The sequence below is a fragment of the Sus scrofa genome, chromosome 3, assembly GCF_000003025.6.
Source record: "Sus scrofa isolate TJ Tabasco breed Duroc chromosome 3, Sscrofa11.1, whole genome shotgun sequence".
Classification (NCBI taxonomy): domain Eukaryota; kingdom Metazoa; phylum Chordata; class Mammalia; order Artiodactyla; family Suidae; genus Sus; species Sus scrofa.
In genome coordinates, this window is record NC_010445.4 from 110,619,561 (window position 1) to 110,642,583 (window position 23,023).

The following is a 23,023-nucleotide window of genomic DNA, read 5'->3' on the forward strand; positions in this document are numbered from 1 at the left end:
GCCGCCTCGGCAGTGCCCGAAAACTGGATCCATCCAGACATTTCTGGAATCGTGGAACCAGTGCAGTGGCCACTCGGCAGTGGGCGAGGCAGGCCTGGCGTGTGTGAGCCAGGCTGGTGACCTTGGCCAGCTGCTCCCTTCCTGGGTCCCCAAAGGGGCTGGGCAGGGGCCTACCGGATTCTCGCAGTAATGACACAAGTCGTTGCTCCCAATGAAGAGTGTGATCAGCTTCCAGTCTTTGTGCAGGTTGATTTCCTGCGGGGAGAGCAGATCCTGTTTGGGCCTTGGTCGGGGCACAGGCAGGTGCTCAGCAGGTCAGACACCAGCAACCCCCGCAGTGCCTTCCACTCTGTTGGGTCACAGTGGAGAGAAGGTGCCAGGCGGAGCCTCCCTCACCCTGACCTCGGTGCTGGGGCAAGGAGTCCACAGAACGTGTGTGTGCATGCGAGTGTGTCTGCTCACACAGCACAGGGGGGCTTTTTTCCCCTCTGAGAGCCTCTCAAGAATGCTGCCGCTGTCCAGGTGTGAGTACACACCCCGAACACGTGATCTAAAGGCCTTCAAAGGAGCCAGGGGCAAAAGACTCATCTGGAAGCAAAATCTGGAACTGCCTCTGGGGAGAGCTCTTCAGGATGGGGTCCAGGGAGGGGGTGGCGAGGGAGCCCCGCAGGCTGAGAGGTGGGAGGGCGCTGGGAGGCCCAGAGCTGGCTTTCTGCTCAGCCGCGGCCGCCGTCACCAGAGTCCTGCCAGGCGCTGAATCCCCAGGCATACACGCAGGGCCTTTAAAAAAGTGCTGGTGAGAGGGTTTAGAGGGGCCTGTGAGCGGGAAGGAGGAAGGATTGGAATGAGAAGTCTATTTTTAGAAGCCCAAGTTTACATAATAGGGCTTGAGAAGCGACTCTTGGGCAAAGTGGAAGGCTGCCAGGGGCCGCGGCCTGCTGCCATCCTCAGCGCTCGGCCGCCCTCTCCTCCTGCAGCTGGCCTTCGGGACGGCGTGCAGCCGAGGTGGCATCTGGGTGGCAAGGCCTGCTCCTCGTGGCTCATTGGGCCCCTCTTAAAGACAAGCCTGGATCCTGAGCATCGGTTGTACAGAGGGGGCTCCTCTAGGGCCCCTGCACCTGCCGCAGCTAGAGACAGAGCATCTTTAGCGGGGCCCAGGGTTCTGTACTCACAGCGCTGTTTTTCATTCTCTCCACAAGGTCCCGGGCCTGGGTCGGCATGTCCCTAGGAGGGGAAGAAAAGGGGACATTAGGGATGGCTCAGGCATGCGGGCTCAAGCTATAGGATTTAGGCCTGGCAAGGAGATGTTTCAGGAAGAAAGACGTTATATAAAATGTTTTCCTTCAGCATGTATCGAAAGGCCTTTCATTCTCAAGAAATCACAGCCTAGGAAACATCAGAGATCTGCCATGGACCTTGGGGCCACAATCTATCCTGACCCTGCCAGGGGCTAATCTGCATCCAACCCTCGCCTTCTGCAGGCCTGGTCCTCTGTGGCCCCTCTCGGGGGTGGGTGGGATCTGCTTGCGCTTCCCATCAGGGACAGTCCCTTATATTTCATCCAGCTCTTTCATTGCCGGCTGAGCCCGTTCAGTTCGTGATCGGCTGCCTGTTTAAAAATAACCTTTTTGTATATTTGAAAAAAGTCATCGCTCTCAGGGATCCTTCAGCGTCCTCTTAACCTTTACCTCTAGGTCCCACTCTCTGTTCCTTTAATCCTGTTGTTCTTCCCTGTAGTTTGAATTTCCACGCCATTCCCCACCCCTCACTTCCCCTGCCTGCCCACCGCTCCCCAAAAGGGGGAGCAGAGTTCCCATATGGCTCAGTGGGTTAAGGACCTGACAGTTTTCTCTGTGAGGATGTGAATTTGAGCCCTGGCCTTGCTCGGTGTGTTAAGGATCTGGCATCGCAGCTCGGATTCGGCGTGGCTGTGGCTGTGGTGTAGGTTAGCAGCTGCAGCTCCAGTTCGACCCTTAGCCCCAGAACTTCCATGTGCTACAGGTACAGCTGTGAAAAAAAACACAAACAGAAACAAAAGGGGCAGGAAGACAAATACAGGTGAAGGGACGAGTTCTCCCTTCACCTCCCAGATATCAGCTATGAACAAGGAATGACTGTTTCTGGCTGAGAGAGAGGTGTGCCCAGGGAATCCTACTCAGCAATGACGTATGATGCACTCAACACTGGGGAGGTACCGCAGAATAATTTTGCTGGAAGAAAGAAGTTAGACAAAGAGTATGTGGTTTATGATTCTGTTTCTATACAATCCTAGAAAATGAAACTACCATGATGAGAAAGCAGGTTACCTGGGGCCCAGGGACTGGGGTGCGACAGAAAGGGACAGAAGGGAGAGACTAATTAGAAAGCAGCACAGGGAAACTTTGGGGGCAGTGGGTATAGTTCTCATCTCGATTGTGGTAATAGTGTCCTAGGTACATGCCTATAGCAGGGCCATCAAATGGCACGTTTAACACGTGCAGTGTACTCATGTCAATCATGCCTCATAAAGCTATTCTTTGAAGAAGATATGACAAGGGGTACAGCCAGTGGAGGTTTCCATGGAGGAGCCATAAAAAAGGAGTAACTGGCGTGGGATGAGTGTTTTAAATCTTTGCATGTCCACAATGAGCTGGGCAGGGGGCCGAGCACATGTGGTACCATCCCCGCCATGTTTCTCATGTGTACATTCAGAACTGTAACTCATCGGCTGTGGCTGTTGATGGATCTGTCGCAAAGCCTGTCCTGGTTGAAGGTGCCCACAGATGTGCCTGTCATCTCTTGATAGGTTCAAAGTATGACTAGGGGAACCTGTGGGTGAGAAGCCCTCACAAGCACAAGGAGAAGTCAGGGATGTCCCCTCTGCCCCCTCCCCAGTCATGTTCTTACTCTTCAGGTCTGAGCGAGCCCTGCCTCCCCCCGCCTCCCAGAGCCACCTCCAACTCCCTTTTCAGTCTTGGGGTGAAGAGCTATAATCTGAGAGTTACAGGACCAGGGGGGTCCCCTTCCAGCTCTGCTACCCACTTGCTGTGGAGCTCGCCCAAGTCACCCAATTCTGCTAGCCTTGAATTTTTTCACCTTTTAAATGAAGAGGCAGAACTAGATGATTCCTGGGTCCCTTCCAGGTCTGCATCTGTCTGTATTTAGACTGCCTTGGTTCAAATTTGTACACTTTTCTGATCTTTCAGTTGCGTTCCAAAGTACACAGTCGTTTTCAGTCTGCCATACACAACACTGTCCCCGTCCCCCCCCCCCCCCCCCCCGCCGAAAAATATGTCCTTTTAGTTTAGGTTCCTTAACTAGACAGCAAGCTCTTTGCAGGCAGGCAGTTCGTTTTGGATTCTTTTGTATCTTTTTTTTTTTTCCTAGGGCTGCACCTGTGGCATATGGAGGTTCCCAGGCTAGGGGACAAATCAGAGCTACAACTGCCGGCCTACGCCACAGCCACAGCAATGCAGGATCCGAGCTGCATCTGCAACCTGCACCAAAGCTCATGGCAAAACCAGATCCTTAGCCCACTGAATGAGGCCAGGGATCAGACCTACATCCTCAGGGATACCAGTCGGTTCATTTCCACTGCGCCACAACAGGAACTCCCCTTTCGTATCTTTCAATAACTACCTGCTGGCTCAGTCCTTCCCAGGTGTTCAGAGAATTCTTGTTTATTAATTGGTGGAAAGGAAATTCAGTCTTGAATAAAAACTTTCAAACAAAATATCCTAATAATGACAAACTTGTTTGGCATATATATTTCATACTGTACTAAGTACTTTCCTTGGGTTCCTGGTCTCTTTGAATCCTTGTGACAGTTCTGAGAGGTAGGTACCTTATCATCCCCATTTATAGAGGAGGAAACTAAGATTCAGAGATGCTAAGTGACTTGCCCAAGGTCACACAGCCAGCAGGTCTGGGGGCTGGGATCTGGACCTGGATGGTCTGACCCCGGGGTCTCCTTATCCTAGTTGCTCAGCTGTGGTATTTATCTTTCTCTGTAGGTGAACTCATCCTTCTCCACACCATACTGAGCGGCTCAGTGCAGATAAGAGAAACTCAGAGAACAATTCTCCAGCCTTGCTTGCTTAAGCCAGTGCCTTCCTCTCCTTTCCTCTAACACGGGACCTCAGAGTTACTAACAAGAAGCTACATGTCGTGGCTACGTCCCCTGCCACTGTTCGTTCTGACGGAGGCCCCCAGCAGCAGTAAAACAGAAAAAAACAGTTTCAGAGAAGTGATGCAAGAAAGGAGAAAGGAGCTTGAATGTCCACAGATTAAGGAATCAATTCCTGGTTAATGAAGCCTGGGCTGTGTAATAATAATAAAACAATGATGCTAATAAGAGTAATAATGGTGATAATAGCAACTAGGTGTTGCTAGTATGGCCCCATGAAGCCCATTTTTTTTTTTTTTTTTCAGAAAAGTAAGTTCTTCCTGTTTCTGACGTTGAGGAACTGACATAGCTTCCTGTGGCTTAGAGACCCAAACGGCGCAGTGTAGGGGCCCCCCTCACTGCCTCTGAGAGGAAGGCGCCCTGTAAACAGTGAGCCAAGCCCGTTCTGTTTCCCTGGTGATCTGAGTGCAGCAACCTTCCACAAAGAGCCAGGGCGCTCTGTGCAGAAAATCAATGAACTCTGCCAGGCATTTCCACTCTAATTATCTGGGTCGTTGTCAACCACAGAAATCCACGTGAAAACAAACAATTGCCGCGGTGTTTCAGGGGCCCTACCATCTCTCTCTCTCTCGCTCTCTCTCTCTAGTGTCACAATCAATATAGCTTTTTCAGGGTCAAGGACTCGGGCTTTGGGTAGAGAGGAAGGGCGGCCACCTGCGGGTCACCCTCCGTGTTCCCAAGCTGCTGAGAGTCACCGACACGTTGGCTCTCAGCCTCTGCTGGGCGGAGAGGCCGGCTGGAGGCCGCGGGACGGTACCAGAGCCTGGGCCGCACGCTTCCTGTCCAGCCACCCTTCAGCGCGCGCCCCCCGCTGCCCTGAGAGGCGGTCAAGTGCAGCGGGCAGATGGCAGATTCAACTTGGTCTGACCCCGGCTCCTCGGATCATGCACGTGTTCTGAGAACCCTGGGCCATTCAGGAAACGTTCTGAGCCTGTGTCCTCGTGCTCGTGCCCATCTCGCAGGGCGTGAGGTTTGCAGGCGGGAATCCACGCGAGGGGCCAGCTCAGCGCCGGGCAGCTCAAGTGCTCTACGTGCACTGCAGCTCTCACGGCCCGTCGGGAAGCCTGGCCCCCAGACACCACCCTTCTCTCTCCCCCATCTCTCAGCCTCGATCCTCCTCTGTCCCCCTGGCACCCGGGGGTACCCAGGGCTACTCACCGAGCTCGGGCCCCTTCCACGGCTACATTCAGCCCTGCCGTCTCCTCCTGGGTGCCAGTGGAGAAGCCCAGGATGTTGGGGTTGAACTTCTTCAGAATGTCTGTGAGGGGCAGACAGTACGGGTGAGCAGGAGATGCGTGTGCAGTGCTGGGCACGGGCGGGGGCGGGACGGTTCTGGGTCTTTTCAGGGCTGGCTGACTTCCCTCCTTACAGACAGGCACCTTCTCATCCCTTGCTCAGCAGGAGGGCCCTGGCCTCAGGGCTGGTGCTTCTCCTGTTGCTACTTACTGGGCAGTGTGGTGTGGCTCTCCAAATCACCATCCCCGCCGATGCTGCAGAGGGGAAAGCACAGTGATTAAACATCCCAGGTCCTTGTATTTCGGAGTCAGAACTGGAGAGTCGGCCCCGGGGCAGGATTCCCATCACTCTCAGGACTATCGTGAGCCTCAGGCATCACCTCGCATCTCAGCGCTGGGCCGGGAGTACCCGGCCTCCTCTTTGGAGGGGTGATGGGGAAACATACCACCCAAGCCTCTGGGGAGGGGGGGGAATGTCACCAACAGAGAAAGAGTGGAGGACCCCCTCACCTCCAGGAGAGTCCCCTCCAGGATGTGGGGAGGTCACTGGTGTTGCTGGGTCGGGCTCCCACCGCTGTCTGAAAGGCAAAGAGACATCTACAGAGCTGAGCTGGGCTAGGTGCGGGCTGAGGGCCCTGGGAAGGGCCCCCCTTGCCCTGGTGGTGCAGCTGGCACCTGGATTTATCATTTCTGAAAATGGTACCAGCTTTTTGTCAGGCGGCTTCATCTCTGACTCATGCTGTGTCATCACTCTGTGTTGTCCACACACAACCAGTAACCAAGTCTTAGGAGAAGCAGGATTCTTCCTCCCCACCCTCTCTGGCTCCCACCCCTTTTTTTGCTTTCCCTTTGCTATAGTCCCAGGGGGGACCCTTGTCCCCTCACCAAGGACAGCTCCGGCCTCCACCAGACCCCACAGTGCCCAGTGTCTCTCCCTTCCTCACCGGGCCGCCCACCTGCTCTTCCAAGCACACCTGTTCCTTCATGCCTCCGCCCGACTCTGACCTTTCAGCGGGGCTCCCTGACCCCCAGGCTCAACACCAAACTCCGAGCTCCCCATGACCCGGTTTCCACTTTCTTTCCCTTGTTCACCACTCCTGTTCTGTCCACACAAACCTTCAGGTCTGAGCAAGGTGAAGTAGAGGGCTTTGGACCGGCCTGTTATCAACCACTCTGTCCCTTGTAGGAACACTGACCTTCCGCCTTTCTGGCCCTAAGTCTCCAGTTCATTCTCTAAGACCTTTGTCTGTGTCTCCCTCCTCCATAAGCCTTCCTCTAAAGATGCTACTTAAAAAAAAAAAAAAGAAATTCAGAGTTCCCATCGTGGCGCAGTGGAAATGAATCCGACTAGGAACCATGAGGTTGCAGGTTCGATCCCTGGCCTCGCTCAGTGGGTTAAGGATCTGGTGTTGCCAGGAGCTGTGGTGTAAGTCGCAGATGTGGCTCGGATCCGGCATTGCTGTGGCCGTGGTGTAGGCTGGCAGCTACAGCTCCGATTCAACCCCTAGCCTGGGAACCTCCATATGCTGTGGGCATGGCCCTAAAAAAAAAAAAAAAAAAACTTTGAAACTTACAAAAGTAACATATATTCACCATAAGCAGTGAAATGATATTTTTTTTAATGAATAACTTACCCCTACCGTAGTAACCTTGCCTCCTGCCATGGGTTCTGCATCCTCCTCACCCCTGACCCACAAACACACACCACCCAAGCCAGTGAACGGTTGGGAGCCTGGCTGAGGTCCTCCTGCAGCTTCCTCCATGTTCACACCAAAATTCAACACACTCACACACATACGGGGAAGTTGTTTTCCAGAAATGAATACCCAGTATCCAAAGTTCCGTTATGTCACCGATGTGATTAGGTAACGCCTTCTGCTTTTTCCTATTTTCCTAGCTGGACACGTTTCTAGAGGGTTAAGGCTATTATCTCGTACTTCTTTTCCCTCAGGATTGCTAACAGAGGGTCACATACAGCAACAGCTAAATTGTGGGCCAGTGAAACTCCTTTAGTGAAGCTGCTATGTGCAGGATTTGGGCTCCCTGCGCCCCTAAGGAGGCATCTTTAAATGGGGTGAGGGGGAGCTGGGCAGTGTATAGGTAAGACCCCCCCCATCCTATGAGTCTGGGTGCTGGAGAGGCGTTCCCGGAGAAAGGCAGGCAGACTTGGATAGGCACCTTGGCACGTGGATGAAATGCTTGGAGGCAGTGGGGAGGAGGATGGATGCGGCCTATCTGGGGGTGGAGGGGAGGCCGCCGAAGTGGGTGTCTGAGTAGGGCCATGGAAAGGTGGAGAGCAGGGCTCTCTAGATCACCTGGCGAGGTCTTGAGGTTGCCTGGCAGTGTGTCAGAGCCAGACGCAGGTAGGTTCTCTCAAGAGTGTCAGCTAAATGCTGAACCCAGAGCCAGTGTAGGGGCAGAGTTGACGCTGTACCGGGCATGGCTGGATTCTGAGGTGCCCAGGCCTGGCTCTGCTCAGTACTCACAGTCACAGAGTCTCCCAGGGCGGCCACCACTTTGATGTCTGCAGGCCGGAGCTCATGGACTACGGAGACAGGCAAAAGATGGATGGTCAGCGGAGGTCTGTCTTTTAAACTGTGAACTTGACCAGGAGGCTGAGATTCCATTCCTATCCCCACAAGTTCCCAATACACTTATTTCCAGCCTTAGGCTTTAAAAAATGTGTCTCTTCCATCCATTCAAAGCAATCAAGGCACTGAAGGTCATGGGTTTGATGGCTCTTATCCATCCAGAGAGATGCTCAGTTCCCACTGGAGTGGTCCAGGAAAGCTCCAGCTGTGGGCGTCATGAGCATAAGCAGGGAGGGCCCCAAGCCCCAACTGTTCCTACCTCACTGGGCAGGGAGGCCTGAGGGGCTGCCACTGGGACTAAGCATGGCTTGTGGAGAGCCTGGGAGCCCAGCAGCGGCTGCAGGCCAGCTTGTCGTGGGCTGCCTGGGACCAAGATCTCCATTGCATGGCAATCAGCAAAGCTTGCTCAAGCTCCTGGGGATATTTGTAGGGTGTCCCCCCCACACCTGACACCGAGCATGATCCATAATTGAAAAGGGTGATGACATCGCCACTCACCTGACGTGGGGACACTGGTGGAAGGATTCCACTCCGTACACAGGAAGTCGCTGCCCCAGTTCTAAATCAACAGGAGGAAAGACACAATGCCCAACACTCACTATGCAGGAAGGTTAGCTTCAGTCCAAGGAGAACTGCCTAAGGAATTCTCCGTGGAGGCTGGAACTGTGTCACTCCAGGGGATCATGAGATGCTAAGAGCTGTGAGTTGCCGATCGAGTGAGAGGTAAGTCAGAGAGCGGCAAATGGGTGCCTCCCTCTGTGCCCCAAACCCCTAATGTGTGGGCTCAGGGCACGCTCATAGACCTTCCCTTCTCCAGTGATATGGAGCCCACAGGTGTCCCAAAGCTGGGGAGAAAACAGTGAGGTTGTGCGACAGGTGGTCTCCCAGAGGAACACAGAATTGGATGCCTAATAAGAGGTTCCATGCAGGCTTTTGGAGGTGGTGGTTAACACTGAACTAAAGGACACTAACGCTGGGGCTGAAACAATAATCAGAATATTTTTAGGCAAATAACAGGCAATATTCACAATTGCAACATTCCTAGTTTCTGCATATCACTTCTGAACACGTATATCTCTTTTTGCATCTTTAAAAGCCACCAAGTTCCTTGCATGCGCATACGTAATCGTCTACAGCCTGGAGACCTTGAGGCAAATTCCTCTGTCTCTGGAACACAGAGCACCTTTCCAGGTGCTAGAGGCAGGCATGGGGTGGGAAGCAGAGGGCACAGAAGTCGGGGGAGAAAGAGTCCCTTCCCCAGAGTCCCAGACACCTGTACATCCCAGAGGGGTCCGAGGGACCAGCCTGGTGCTGAGCGCACTGTAGGCTCCACACACAGGGGTTGACTGCTTCTCTGGGAGTGTGACTGCCAAAGGCTTTGGAAGCGCATCTCTTCCGTTTAGTCAGCTGATGATGGAGAGACGCCTTGTGAAAATCCTCTGCCCACAAGGGAGCACAAATGGAACTTCCTTTAGATATCATTTGCTTAATCTGATGTCATTTAGTTTATTCCAGGGAACTGCTCCATTCACCACACCGAGGGAGTCCTCCTGTGTGGAAGTTCTACTGAAATCAAGTACAGGTTTGTGTGCCGATGACAAATATCCAGGGAAGATGCAATTAAAACAATTCTATAGCCATGAGCACTTGAGAAACATCTCCGAGAGCTGGTGAGCCAGAGACAAGCCCGTTCCATGCAGATGAACAGACCCAGCTTGGAACTGGAGCACACTCTTCTGTCCCAAGGGTAGATCCGACTGCTGCACCCCACAACCTACACCAGTGCGCCCAGACCCCCTGCCGGACTTGTTAAATGCAGACCTGATTCAGCGGGACTGGGGTGCTGCCCCAGACTCTGCCTTTGGAACAAGTCCTTGGGGAATATCAATGTTGCTTCTCCGTGGCTATTTTGCTTTTTTAGGGCGTGGCACATGGAGGTTCTCAGGCTAGGGATCGAATTGGAGCTACAGCTACCAGCCTATGCCACAGCCACGCTAGATCCGAGCCACGTCTGCGACCTATACCACAATGTCAGATTCTTAACCCACTGAGCGAGCCCAGGGACTGAACCTGTGTCCTCATGGATACTAGTTGGATTCATTTCTGCTGTGCCACCACAGGAACTCCTGTCTGTGGCTATTTTGAATAGCAAGGCATTAAACAAAACAAAACAAAAAAAACCCCAAAACACAATCTTACCACTTTCTAGGTGGCCTCGGTTTTTAACTATCCCAGGAGCAGAAGCAAAGATACAGGAGACTGTAAGATCTAAGAAGCCAGGCCAGAGCCACTTTATTTACCATGGCCTACCCAGCGCTTTGCACAGCATCTGTGCCACATAGGCATCCAGTAAATAAATACATGTTAGATAAATAAATAAATGACCCATTGACAAGATGCAGCTGGGATTTCAGTCCTAATGATTTTGGCCAGTATTTGCCTGGGACAAGCCTCTGCTGGGCTTAGTACCTAACAGTTCTTCAGTCATGTCATATAAACTAGTCTCGATGCTTATAAACTCAAGGTTGCCTTATAAAAGGTCTTTCCACAGTCACTCCTGCTGTCCCGCAATCCATTTTCCACAATAGTCAGAGACATCTTTTTTTTTTTTCTTTTTTCTTTTTAGGGCCACACCCAAGGCATATGGAAGTTCCCAGGAGAGAGGCTGAATCAGAGCTGCAGCTGCTGGCCTACACCACAGCCACAGCAACTCGGGATCTGAGCCGTGTCTGCAACCTACACCACAACTCACGGCAATGCCAGATCCTTAACCCACTGAGCAAGGCCAGGGATTGAACTCGTATCCTCATGGTTACGGGTTTGTTAACCACTGAGCCACAATGGGAACTCCAGGGAGATCTTTTTAAAAGGTGAAATGTTCCGTCACCTTCTCCTAGAACCTTCAATAGCATCCCTCCTCTCTCTAGCCAAAGTCCAGCCTTTTTACTCAGGGATTCAGATTCTGTATCATCTGGCCCTTGAGAGTCCCTCTGGTTTCCCAACCCCACTCTCCACCTGATCCCATGCCCACAGCCACCCCGACTTCTTTCCTCATATGTGTCCCTGTTGGCTCCGCTTCTGAGCCTTTGTGCTCCTGGGTCCTGCCGGGGACCCTGGCTCTGGCTCTCTGGAAAGCCAGCATCTTTTTGTCAGACAAGCTCCCAGCTCAGATCTTGCCTCCTTGGAGAGGCCTGGCTTGGCCTGTACAGCTCATCAGAACGGGCCACTCTCCCTTGCCTCGTCATATTTCCTGGCATCACCTTCCTCAGAGCTGTTGGGTCCATCTGTCGGGTCTACTGCTCTATCTTCCTGAAACAGTGCCTGACACGTGGTAGCTGCCCATCAGGGCATGACCTCCAACTCCCCAGGGCAGGGCCATGTCTGACATGTCTCCGAATGCCCTCCAGCCCCTGGCACAAGACTGGACAAACCATAGCTGCTCAACTGACACTGGTGGTGAGCCTCTGTCCTGGTGGCCGACAGATGTGGTCTGGACCAGGTCCGTCCTGCAAGGATCCTCCAGGCCATCTTTGGAGTAGCTGTCCCTAAAGCCCAGGGCCCTGAATCCTCAGAGCTAGAATGATGAACCTGACCCAAACAAGCCCTGGAGTCGCACCTGAATATGTGTCAGCTTCCTGTGGGGCCCAGCCCCTGGGCTTGAGCTTCTTCCCACTCTGCCCCCACCTTACAGGAAACGGATGGTGCATCACCCCCTGCCTCTCCCTCATCCCTTCTTGAAAGGTTGAGCTGCCTCATCAGAAGGTCAGAGAAAACTAATCCATAGGCACTTCCTGTAGTTGCTCGCTGACGTCAGGTAAGCCCTTGAGAACATGTTAGGACAATCCTGGGACTTTGTGGTTCAGGAGACTTTTTTTTTTCTTTTTTCACATTCCAGTTTTCAGTATGCGAGAAGGACATGTTTGTGCGTAAGCTAACTCTCTGAAACCCACACCATGCGCTGGGAGGTGGAAACAGTTTGTCCCCAAGAGAGGCAGGCGAGCATCAGGGCTTACCTCAATGGCTGGGTTGCTGGGGTATGTGTAGTTACTGTTCCGGGCAGTTCTCAGGAAGGGCTCGTTCTAAGAGAGAAAAGAAACCCAGGAAGAGGTTATCAGACAGCCTTGAAGGTTGCTAGGAAACATTAAGGACGCAGAGTCGTGTCCTCTAGATTTATTTAACGTGATTCTGCTGCGCTGAAGTAGAGAGACCTGGATAAACATAATTTCATTCATTCCCGCAAGGGGTTTGCATAACAGCTTCGGCAAGGGATGCCCAGCAAAAGGCCTACCAAGTATCTCATGCATGTTGGGTTCGGGGTTCTCTGCTTTTGCTTTCACCCTGATAACTGACCAGCTCCCTGATGCTTAGAGGGACCTTCTCTCCTTTGTAATTTCTCTGGCAGGAGATTCACATTAGAGCATGCTTTTCTTCTCTCCAAAGTATGACGGGTCTCACTATATTTTATGTTGCTATTATTCTTTTTTTGCCTCCTTTGAACTCTCTATCTTCCCCGCTTTGGGCTGGCTCCACAGTTTGCGGTCATGCCTTTTCTGGCGACACACCCTCTTTTTTCCCCTACTCGTCCACCTATTTCACAATCAGTTCCACACAGGCCCCGTCGAGCATCCAAGTCTGTTCAGCTGTGGGTGATGAGTTAGATCAAAGAAGGAAGAAGGAAGTAGACAAAGGAGCACGGGGGAAAGTAGGTGATGAGAAAACGTGAAAATGAGAGTGAAGCAAGAACAAATTCACAAGACGGAGATCAGGCCAAATGACCCAGGACCATCAGTACCTTCGCGAGACGGGCTCAGCGAAGCCGAAGGACCTGGGTCTGAAGCGGCGGGAGAAAGTAGGAAGAGCCGTAGCGTGGGCCTCTCTTCAGGGCTTGAGAGCTGACTGCCTGTGGGCTGAACCCAGCCAGGAGATGTTTTGTTTTGCTGTTTTATTTGGGCCAGAGTGGTGTTTAAAAAGGAGCAGGAGGGGCAGGGGGAAGAGAGAAGACCAGACTCCCAGTGCTTTCAGAAGGGGTGTGTGCCCCCTCTTGTCCCAGACCCCATCCCGTTCATGCAAACGTGTTCCTGCCTGGTGCTGCATCTGAGTCTGCCACCCCTGAATGCCCCGCTGTACAGATGAGGCGCAATGGGGACAGAGTGGAGAAGGGACCCGTTCCAAGTCGGGTGAGAAGACAGTGAGCGCAGAGCGGGCCTGAACCGTCAGCCCTCCTGAGCAGCAGAGGCCTTGCTCCATTCCCCACACTGGGGTCAGGCCCGTGAGAGATCGTGCTGGTCACACAGAGCAAAGAGGAAGAGGAGGACTCAGAGCCACCTCGGAGGATGAAATCTGAGGACACAACCCCTCCCCCCTCCCCCCAGCACAGACCCTGGCCCCCAGGGCGCACGTCTCTCCTTCCTTCTGAGTCGTGGCATTCTTAGCTGAAACACAAGCCAGAGGAGACCCCAGGACCAAGGACAGGAGAGAGAGCCCTGGCCCGTTTGCAACGGGGAAAGGCAAGAGCGAGCTGATTCTGGCACGTCGCCGTGGCTAACGAGGCTTGTCCCAGCTGATGCTATGCATGGTCCCCTGAGCACTCACCATCAGCTGGGGGCACTGTGGGAGCATTCTACAAATAACTGACCCACCTTTGTGGAGCCGCCCCATGGGTTTAGAGCACCTTTCTAGGTGCCTGGATGAAAGGAGGACCCAGAGGCGTACAACTCGGTCAGGCAGAGAGCTTGAGAAGCACCAGACAGTGATGCATCAGCGTATAGTGTGTCCAGTCGGTGCAGTAATTGCTGAAGAACAGCTGCAAGCTCTGGGCATGTGTGGTCCTCAGAGAGGAGGCTCTGGGGAAGGGGGGTGGCTAATTCCTGTCCTCCGCCCCGCCCCCACTATATGAGCACCCCGACTGGGCAGAGGCCTGGGGGCTGGAGCTAGTCCCAGCGCAGTTGGCGCAGGGAGAACCGGAAGGCAAAGACTCCCCCTGCCTTTCTGCAGGTGCTAAAAGTCAAACCGGAGAGTCTCCTTGCTCACATGATCCAAGGGTAGAGGGAGGAGCCAGAGCAGGGAGACCACACCAAGGGCTCAGAGGTCAGGAGACACTGGACACGGTGGGGAGCGAGACCAGAGCAGGAACAATGAGAACTGGTCCAGGACAGTGTAGACGGGCGGCCTGGGGTGCCCGGGGCCTGTTTTAGTGACCATTGACTGCACTGTGGGTGCGTGAATCAGAGCGGGTTAATGGTCTGGAGCTGAGAGAGGGAAGAGGGATTCCATTTAGCCTGACGGGCTGTCCTAGGCTAGGACTGGAACACCAGCACGAGGACATGCTCCCCTGGGCAAAGACGGTGTGGCCCCTGCAGGGGGGCAGAGCCTGCACGGCCCCCTGATGCGAGTCAGCGAGGCGAGTCATCGGTGCAGCAAGAGGCCCTGTTCATCTTGGCTGTGTTACTAGGTGTAAAGTTCCACCGTGAAGGAGAGATTTTCTTCTGCTCTGTTTGGACCCAACCAGGGGTGTCCCATCAGGCCCGGGCACCAGCTAAGGAGGGGCCGTGTTCTAGGGAGACACACCCCCTGCCTGAGGCAGGGCTTGGGGTTGAGGGACCCGAGAGGACTCAGGGAAGGAGACAGGGGTAAAAGGGAGGAGGACATGTCAGGAGTTTCCGTCATGGCTCAGGGGTTAACGAATCTGATTAGGAACCATGAGGTTGCAGGTTCGATCCCTGGCCTTGCTCAGTGGGTTAAGGATCCGGCGTTGCCGTGAGCTGGGGGGTAGGTTGCAGACGTGGCTCGGATCCCACGTTGCTGTGGCTCTGGCGTAGGCCGGCAGCTACAGCTCTGATTAGACCCCTGGCCTGGGAATCTCCATATGCCACGGGACCGGCCCTAGAAAAGACGAAAAAAAAAAAAAAAAAGGAGGAGGACATGTCAGTACCATGTGGAATGTCCCTGACATTTCTACCCCGTCCTCCCATCCCGCCCTGTCCCCTCGTCTCCTCTTCCAATTGTAGCCTGTCTTGCCGGGCTTCTCCCCCTACCCCAAGGTGACCTGCTAGGCCGATTTCACAACCTGTTACTGGGTAGCCACTTGGCTGTTAGAAAAGCACTGCCTTGAGAGTGGGGATGCTGAAGTAGAGGCCATACCTTCTACCTGCCTTGGGAGGGGTGTGGTAGAATATTCCAGTTATGACAGCAGAGAGTGCGTCCACAGGACTCTAGGGAGCTCCCTGCTGAGATCCTAAGGTTAACCTTGTTCTCTGGTGCTTTATGAGAGACAGGAAGGAGCAGTTAACCTTCCACCTACAAAGTGACAAGGGCCAGAGCCTGGGTGGAGGCAGCAGGAACAATGGAAGGGGTGCGGGCAGGAAAAGCACTGGAAAGAATCGTAACAGATAGTGCCTGACATTTCACGCCTGCAGAACCACGGCGATACTGACAGACCTAGAAAGTCCCAAGGATCGAGGAGTTTGGGAAGACAAATATTTCATCCCTATTTTGATATTCCTACTCAAAAATATCTTTTGAATGAAGGTTGGTTGAATTTAAGATGATGGTGAAGTCAGGGCAAGAGGGGGAGATTTAGAATTCCAAAGCGTTCGAAAGAGAATAGTCCCCCATGTGTAATTCAAAGGAACACTGGAGTTCCCACTGTGGTTCAGCGCTAACAAACCCAACTAGTATCCATGAGGACGCAGGTTCGATTCCTTGCCTCACTCAGTGGGTTAAGGATCCAGTGTTTCCGTGAGCTGTGGTGGGGGTCTCAGATGTGGCTCTGATCTGGCATTACTATGGCTTGGTGTAGGCTGGCAACTGCACCCCAGATTCAACCCCTAGCCTGGGAACTTCCATATGCCACGAGTGTGACCCTAAAAAACAAACAAACACCACTAAACAAAGTATAAAAGAATCCAGCACACCTCGGCTTTTTTACAGATAAAAAGAAGGGATGAAATATCACTTGAAATTACTTGTCTTTCTCTGTCTCTCTGTGTCTCTCTCTGACTCCCTCATTTTGTTGGTACCCCAATCATATATTTCATCTGCCTTGTGGGTAACCTTACACCATGGAGGGTACCCAAGCGGAAAAGAGCTCTCATGGGAAAGAAGAAATGAAGACACAGGGAGTTCCCTTTGTGGCTCAGTGGTTAACAAACCTGACTGGGATCCATGAGGATGTGGGTTCGGCCCCACCCAGTGGGTTCAGGATCTGGTGTTGCTGTGAGCAGTGGTGTAGATCACAGATGCGGCTCGGATCCTGAGTTGCTGTGGCTGTTTTGTAAGTTAGCAGCTACAACTCCGATTCAGTCCCCAGCCTGGGAACATCCATATGTCGAGGGTGCAGCCCTAAAAATCAAAAAAAAAAAAAAAAAAAGAAAAAAAAATAGATGAAGACACAGGATTGGGGGATCCTAGGCAAAGACATTTAAGAGGAAATGGACACATCTCAGAGTGAGGGTATGAGAGAAAAGAGAATAAGGCTGAGACGTGAAAGTTGGAGAATGTCCACCTTTTTGAGGCTGGGAGAATGAAATGGGGGGTCGGGTGGGGTGCGGTCATTAGAAGAGACGAGAGGGGGCAGCCACCAGAAAACAAAAACAAAACCCAGAACAATCAGCATGGTTTCGCATCCACAAATGCAGGGAGGAATGCATTTCATGGAGGAAGTGGTTAACACTGACAAATGCTTCAAGAGGGCAAGAAAAATAAGAGCCGAAAAGGGACTCTGCTGGCCTTTGAGCTGATTTCTTCAAAGCCTGAGGAGAAGCCACAGCCCGCGGCCCCGGGTTAGGGAAGGAGGGGGCAGAGAGGCGAAGGAGGCCAGAAGGCGTCCAGAGTCACGGTCCCCAGAGCAACTCATCAAAAGTGTCCAACTTGAAAGCAACAGAAATCAATGGAATGCTGTTGGCCTGGCTGGGGCAGAACGCCCTTGCCCTTGACTGGGGCTGGGGGAGGAGCAGGGAGGAAGCTGGGAATGCTCCCCAACGCTTGCACCCGTGTTGGCCCCCTCCTCCTCGCTGGGTCCTGCCTGTTGCCTCTATGTTTAGACACAGCTAGGATTAAAATATGTGCTGCCTGGCCCCTGTCAGCTCACACTGAGAGCCTGGTGGACTTATATAGCTCTGAGGCACACGGGAGGGAGCAGATGGGACCTGAGGAATGCAGACTTCCACGTTGTCTGGTGCGGTGAAGTCGGGCTGGCCAACAGATGGATCCTTTTGGAATGGGCTCTGGGGTTGCCTGGCAACCGCTCCCCCCAGGCTGGGCTTCTGCAGTTCCTGGAGGCTGGATGTGCTCTCCTCTGCTCACCAAGGGCTCAGCCAGGCCCTGTCCAGAGGAGCGGAGCCCTCGGTGGCTTGAGTAGCCTTCCAGGACTCCTTGCCTGGTTTGGGACAGAGAGTGGCACAAGCCACCTTGAGGCCCGAGGTGACAGGGCTCTCTCTGACTCAGTGCCTAGATGCCAACCTGGTACTTAATAGATATTTGTGAGGAGGAAGAGCAAATGACGGTTCCCTGGAATGGGTTATTACTTTTACTATTTAATGGAAGGGGAATTGGCAGATCGGAGAGGGTTTTCTGGGGCTCATGTTCAGTATGGCCATATGGGTTTTTAAAATATTGAAACTCTTACCCCAGGATGGTTTGCAGTCACTGCTCTGAGTCCCCAAATGCCCCCTTCGCCCAGGTTGCCCGGCTCCTCCTCTAGACTCTTCTGGACATGGATCTGGCAATTACACCTGGCACAGGAGGGCCCTCCAGGACTTTGCCCCACCCCTTTGCCAGTGTCTGACCACCCGGACTGGAGGCGTCCGCATTGCACCGATGGCTACATTTGACTACCTCCCTTGCTCCAAGCCCCAGCCTGGGCTCTGCGCCTTCTGCCACCACTGCTGCATCCCCTCCTCCCCCTGGGCTTGCTCGCCTGATGAGGTTGATGGTACCCAAGGCCGAGCCCCTGGGCTGGGCTGGGGAAGGCAGCAGGCAGGGAGGGCTGCATGAGAGGGCACTCTCTCTGGGGCCCTGGCAGATACATGAGGTGGGGGCAGGGCTCAGCATACCCATTCCCTGCTCAGCCAGAGGGTGGGAGAGGGGGCCACAGCCCAACCCAGGTGGGAAACCCAGCCTCCCCGTGGGTCAGGCCCTTCTGCTTTGATTGTCGCTGAGGGCTCTCCGGCCTTAGCCTTATTTGGTTAAAAAGCCACAAGACAGGCTAGAAAAGGGAGCTAAGGGCCATGAGGCCCTGTGCCTGCCCCACCCCTAGGCCCGAAATCAGGTTTAACCACTTATATCTTCCTGTTTAAAAGAGGCCTCAGCCAAGCCTCCCCCAGTCATCAAACGCCAGTCCCTCCCCCACGCTCACCTCTCTGCCCCTCTGCCTGCTGGACACTCCCAGGCCAGGCTCTGCGACCACTGAGCACAGCCTCTGAGCCTGGCTGGCCTCTCATGAAGCCTCCCACCCTGCACCCAGACCTTCCCATGAGCCACACATGCCGCTGCTGAAAGGAGCGGTCCTGCCATCCCTTCAGCTTCTTAACTCGCCTTCTCTAGAATCCACGGCGGTCCCCCTGTTCCTCTCCCTCCGCAGGGGCCCAGGCCTCCTCTGCCACCTGCCTCTCCCAAAGTCATCAGTGCCTCTGTGCCCTCTTCTCTCCTCTCCATCCTCAGCCACTTCCCTCCCTCCTCTGAAGTCCATCGGCTCCCAGCCAGGGAAGATGCGGTGGGGGAGGAAGCGAGATGGGCAGGGCCTGAGCTGGGGGTTTCTGGAGAGCAGCAAAGCAGCCCCCCCCTTGTTACCTGGGTGGGGCAGGGGAGGGGTATGTCTGCCATCAAGTCCAGGGTGTCTGTTTTCCTTCCTACTGGTTCCAGCTGATTGGAGAAGAAAAGAGAGTCACGGGTGAACCACTTCGTTTCCGCTGGAGCAACACTCCCCTGCAGTGGGGAAAGCTCAGAGCTTGATTTCTGGGGGGGTGGCTTCTGCGCCTGGCTTGGCCATCACCAGCTCTGCCATCACCGGGTAAGTCTCCGCTTCTGGAGAATTCAGCTTCCTAAACTCCTAAGAAGGGCTCTTGCAGGGCTGTTGAGAAGCTTAAATGAGAGAACATGGCTTCACCTGCTTAGCACATTGCTGGCACATAGGACACGTGGAATAAATGTGAGCATTCTGCCTTGCATTCATGGAAAGAGTCCAGCATCACAGGTCACAGCCCGTAGGAGACGAGGCGGCTGATCCTTAAGGATGCCATATTTTCAACTCTCTAGACTTCTGCTATAGGAGTCTCCAAGAACAGGCTCCATTCTAGAAGGGCTGGTGCTGTGCTCTAGATTAGAACCCCAGAAAGCCCGGGACGCCAATTATTTTACCATATTGACCCAAAGGGCTCTGGAGAGTTGGGAGTGGAACTTCTGACTTGGGTGGAGGCAGTCCGGAGCAAAGAAGGACAGGTCCAGGCTCCCGTCCTGCAGGAGAGAAACAGACAGCCTCAAGATCCCGTTGGCACAGAGGGTGCGGAACAGCCACAGTGGGTGAGCCCTCACCCCGGGATGACTTCTCAAAGGCCTCCTCCCCAGGGATGCTCCCAGCCTCTGGCTTCCTAAGGGCCTCTCACCTCAAGAGGAAGATCAGAGCAGTCCTACAGGTCAATAGCCTTGGTGACTCTGGCCCCACAATTCCCTTTATGTAATTACACAAGTGCTATATCTATATTGTAGGCACATTTATGTCGCCCATGCCAGGGCTGAGAGAAGGGATCCTAGTCCCCAAGGGAGTCTTGGCCAGCCAGCTGGAAAAAGCCACTGCCCTGCCTTTGGCCAGCAGGTCCCAGTGGCCTTGGCGGGAGAATAAGGCCAAGCCTGGGGTTAGGCGAAGCCTAGGTGCTGGGGTTCTTCCGGGTTCCCTCTCGTAGGCCAGGCCCTTGGGTTGGAGGCCCAGGTGGACAGAACTGAGTTCCCATCCTGGCCCCTTCCCAGAGCTCTTCTGACATGTGGAGAGCAGAGCTGGGGCGGAAGCCATACCCTCTTTTATACCTGCAGTGTTGGGTGTGGGGCAGAGAGTGAACAGTGCGGAGTTGGCCATACCCAAATCTCGCCTCTGTCCCTTATTTCCAGCATGATATTAGGAAGGATACTTCACATCTTTGAGCCTCCTTTGCGAGGGGCTGATAAAACTCACCTCCTAAAGGCAGCGTGGAAGATTTTGTGTATGGCACGCACAGTGCCTGGCGCATAGTAGGTGCTCAATAAAACGGGGCTGCTCAGTGCAGTAAGGAGAACATCGCACACGGGGCTGCCTCTGGGAAGCAGCTTGGGTTTTCAAGGAGGCCACACCCACCAGACCCGCAGCTGGGGAGCCGCCCGGGTCTCCCCCCATTTATTCCCATTCTCATGGAAGCACTTGGCATCTCCACCTTGAATTTCCTCTTCCCTTCGGGAGGCAGGGACATACCTCCAGGACGGGCAGCCGGAGGTTGGAGAAGAAGGGCTGCAGCACCACAGAGAAGTCCTCCCGCGTGTCGTAGCGGCCTGACTCCACCAGCTCGCGCGCACTGCTCTGGGGACACGCGCGTGGGTGCTTCAGCACGGGCCCTGCGGGCGCCAGGTGCCCATGGGGCAAGGGTGGGGGTGACGGGCAGCGCCCTGTCCCCATCTCACTGGACAGGTGGGCTGACTCCATTCTTTTGAGAACAGAATCACCCTTGATGGCGAATCTCTTTCCAGAGTATTGGAAACAGGTTGCACCACATTTTGGTTCTGGTTTTAAGTGGATCGCAGGTTCCAAAGGGCCAGGCAGGAAGTCCCACGAGGGACAAAAACCTGGGAAGAGCCTCCAGGGGGCCTCCAGGCTCAGGACCTGTAGCCTCCCCACTTATAAGTAGCCTGTCTGTTGAGGAGGTGGGGGTGGGAGGGGCAGGGCAACTGGGCCTCTGGGGCGCAGGGGAGGAAGAGGGGTCCCACGGGGGCACCTGGGGCTACTGCCTTCTTCAAGCTGAATGACAGGCTTGAGCCGCCAAGGACAGACAGTGGGGCCACGAGGACTTCGCTGCCCGGATTCCTTCGGCAGGACTCCAGATAGGCATGACACCTCGGCCAGGTGGGCAGAGGCAGGGGCCCCGAAGGGGATGGCGCCCCTCAAACCCTGAATGGCCCTTCCCTTCCGTGTGCCCCCCGCCCAGGGTGCTCTGGGCTGGCGTGTTCACCGAGGGGGAGGGGAGACCTTGGTCTTACCTGGTAGGCTCGGGTGACGGCTTCCAACCTGGCCAGCTCTTGGGAGCTCTCCCGCGGGGTCAGAACACAGTTACAGAAAACACTGCACAAAGAAGGGGAGGCAGGGGAACCCAGAGCTGAAGCTGCGGTCAGGGGCTGGCTCTGCTGTGTGGGGGATAGGGTGGCGGGGGGGCGGGTTCACGGGAGCCCCTGCTTAGGAGGCTCTGCTCAGGGGCAGGTTCAGGCCTGACACGGGGATGAACAAAGTCCCAAGGGCCTGTGGATGGGTCCCCCTCTCGTATTAACAGCATGAGAGCGCTGGACCGCAGGCCCTGGGCCTGCAGCACATTATGCTGAACAAATGCATTTTGCCAATGAAAACCCTCTGTTCAGTGTTTAAAAATCAAGTCCAAATGCATCCTCTGGCCCAGGGGGCTGGTATTTTGGGGTCTCCGATGCTCAGGACCCCTGACACCTCCTGAGTTCACAATTGTGCCCCACTCTGTCTCCTTTTTTATGAATTATGTTGCATGCTAACTTACAAAAGATACTTCATGTTAAAAAAAGATATCTCCAAAGCACTCAGAACAGTACCTGGTGCAGAGCAGAAAATTTAAAAGTATTTGTTAAATGACTCGACAGATGTATAAGGTAGGAAGAATAATAAGACACAGGTGTGGACCTCTGCCCCCAGCTTAAGGAACAGGACACCCCCAACTGGAAGCTCCCTGTGTCCCTCCCTTGAGTGGCTTTGTCCCCACAAAGGCAGCTGAGCCCTGTGGCTCGTTCCCTTGCTTTCTGGTCCTGTTCGACCACGTGTGCCCACAGCCCTGCCTGTCACTCCTTCTCAGGCTGTCCTGTGTCTCAAACGCCTGTGTTTGTTCAACCCCTGACCTCCAGCGTGGTGGGTCCCCCAGGTCACAGAGGTTCCTGCTGGCACCCTGAGGTTGGCAAGGGGGGGCCCTGGCACAGACCCCTTGGCAGATTGGCACACACGGATGGACCAAGGCACAGAGACCCTGAGGAGTCCCCACCACGTGAGCCAGATGGGGCAGGGGAGGGCAAGCGCCGTCTCTAGCCGGGCAGCCAGCGCCCACCTACCTGGCCTGCTGCAGAGGGCACTTGTCAGGGTTCCCCAGGAATGTCTGCCGCATGACACTGGGGCTCATGAAGTCCACGAGGTTGACCAGCGCCCTGGGCACCTAAGGGCGAGGCTCCAGATGAGACAGGGGCTCGGGGGCTGCTTTCACGAGCTGCCTTCGGGCCCTGAGAAGTGGGACCTGGCTCAGCTGTACCCGAGTGGGGTCCTGGGAGGTGTCCCCCAGGGTGGCCACCTAGGGCCCTGCTGTGCTGCCCACCCACGTGGGCTGCAACATGGATGGGCCTCCTGGTGGCAGGAGTCTAAACGCTGAGTTCAGCTCTGTGCAGTTGGTGAAGCCAAATCCATTAGCTTTAAGCTGGGGGAGGAAGGTGCCCTGTTTGCCAGGACATCAGCCCTTGGCCGTTTCTCCCCAGCCCAATCTGGACTAACTCTGCTGGGCAGGCCCAGGGCCTCTGCAGCCCAGAGAAGCATCTGCCCCTCTTGGGCAGCCGGAAAGCCTTGTCCATGTTGGGGGTGGGGAGAGAAGATGGGTGGGTGCAGGATCAGAGGGCGCCTGCTGTAGACACCCCCTGTGGGTGAGGGTGCAGTGCCCAGCCTGGGAGGCACCTGGCTGCCACCACCAGGGAACGTTCCAGGTAGTGGTGAGGGGGACGCTTAGGGTCCACGCTGCCTTCCCTTCTTCAAGCCTGAGACCTGCTGGGCTGCTTCCAAACAGAAGGAGGCTTCCTTAGGGAAA

At 54.5% G+C, this 23,023-nt stretch overlaps 1 protein-coding gene across 2 annotated transcripts in view; it reads right to left on the reverse strand.

Annotated features, from left to right (window-relative positions):
• PLB1 (phospholipase B1) overlaps positions 1-23,023 on the reverse strand; it is a 135,314-nt gene that overhangs the window by 13,638 nt on the left and 98,653 nt on the right. For both annotated transcript variants that reach the window (XM_021087673.1, XM_021087674.1), the window contains exons 40-52: positions 22,287-22,387; positions 21,207-21,288; positions 20,428-20,532; positions 19,347-19,442; positions 18,780-18,851; positions 12,005-12,070; positions 8,490-8,550; positions 7,887-7,945; positions 5,911-5,978; positions 5,612-5,655; positions 5,324-5,423; positions 1,173-1,224; positions 175-255 (exon numbers count right to left, since the gene is read on the reverse strand). In XM_021087673.1, the coding sequence (XP_020943332.1) occupies positions 175-255; positions 1,173-1,224; positions 5,324-5,423; positions 5,612-5,655; positions 5,911-5,978; positions 7,887-7,945; positions 8,490-8,550; positions 12,005-12,070; positions 18,780-18,851; positions 19,347-19,442; positions 20,428-20,532; positions 21,207-21,288; positions 22,287-22,387 (987 nt within the window). The remainder of the gene's footprint in view (positions 1-174; positions 256-1,172; positions 1,225-5,323; positions 5,424-5,611; positions 5,656-5,910; positions 5,979-7,886; positions 7,946-8,489; positions 8,551-12,004; positions 12,071-18,779; positions 18,852-19,346; positions 19,443-20,427; positions 20,533-21,206; positions 21,289-22,286; positions 22,388-23,023) is intronic.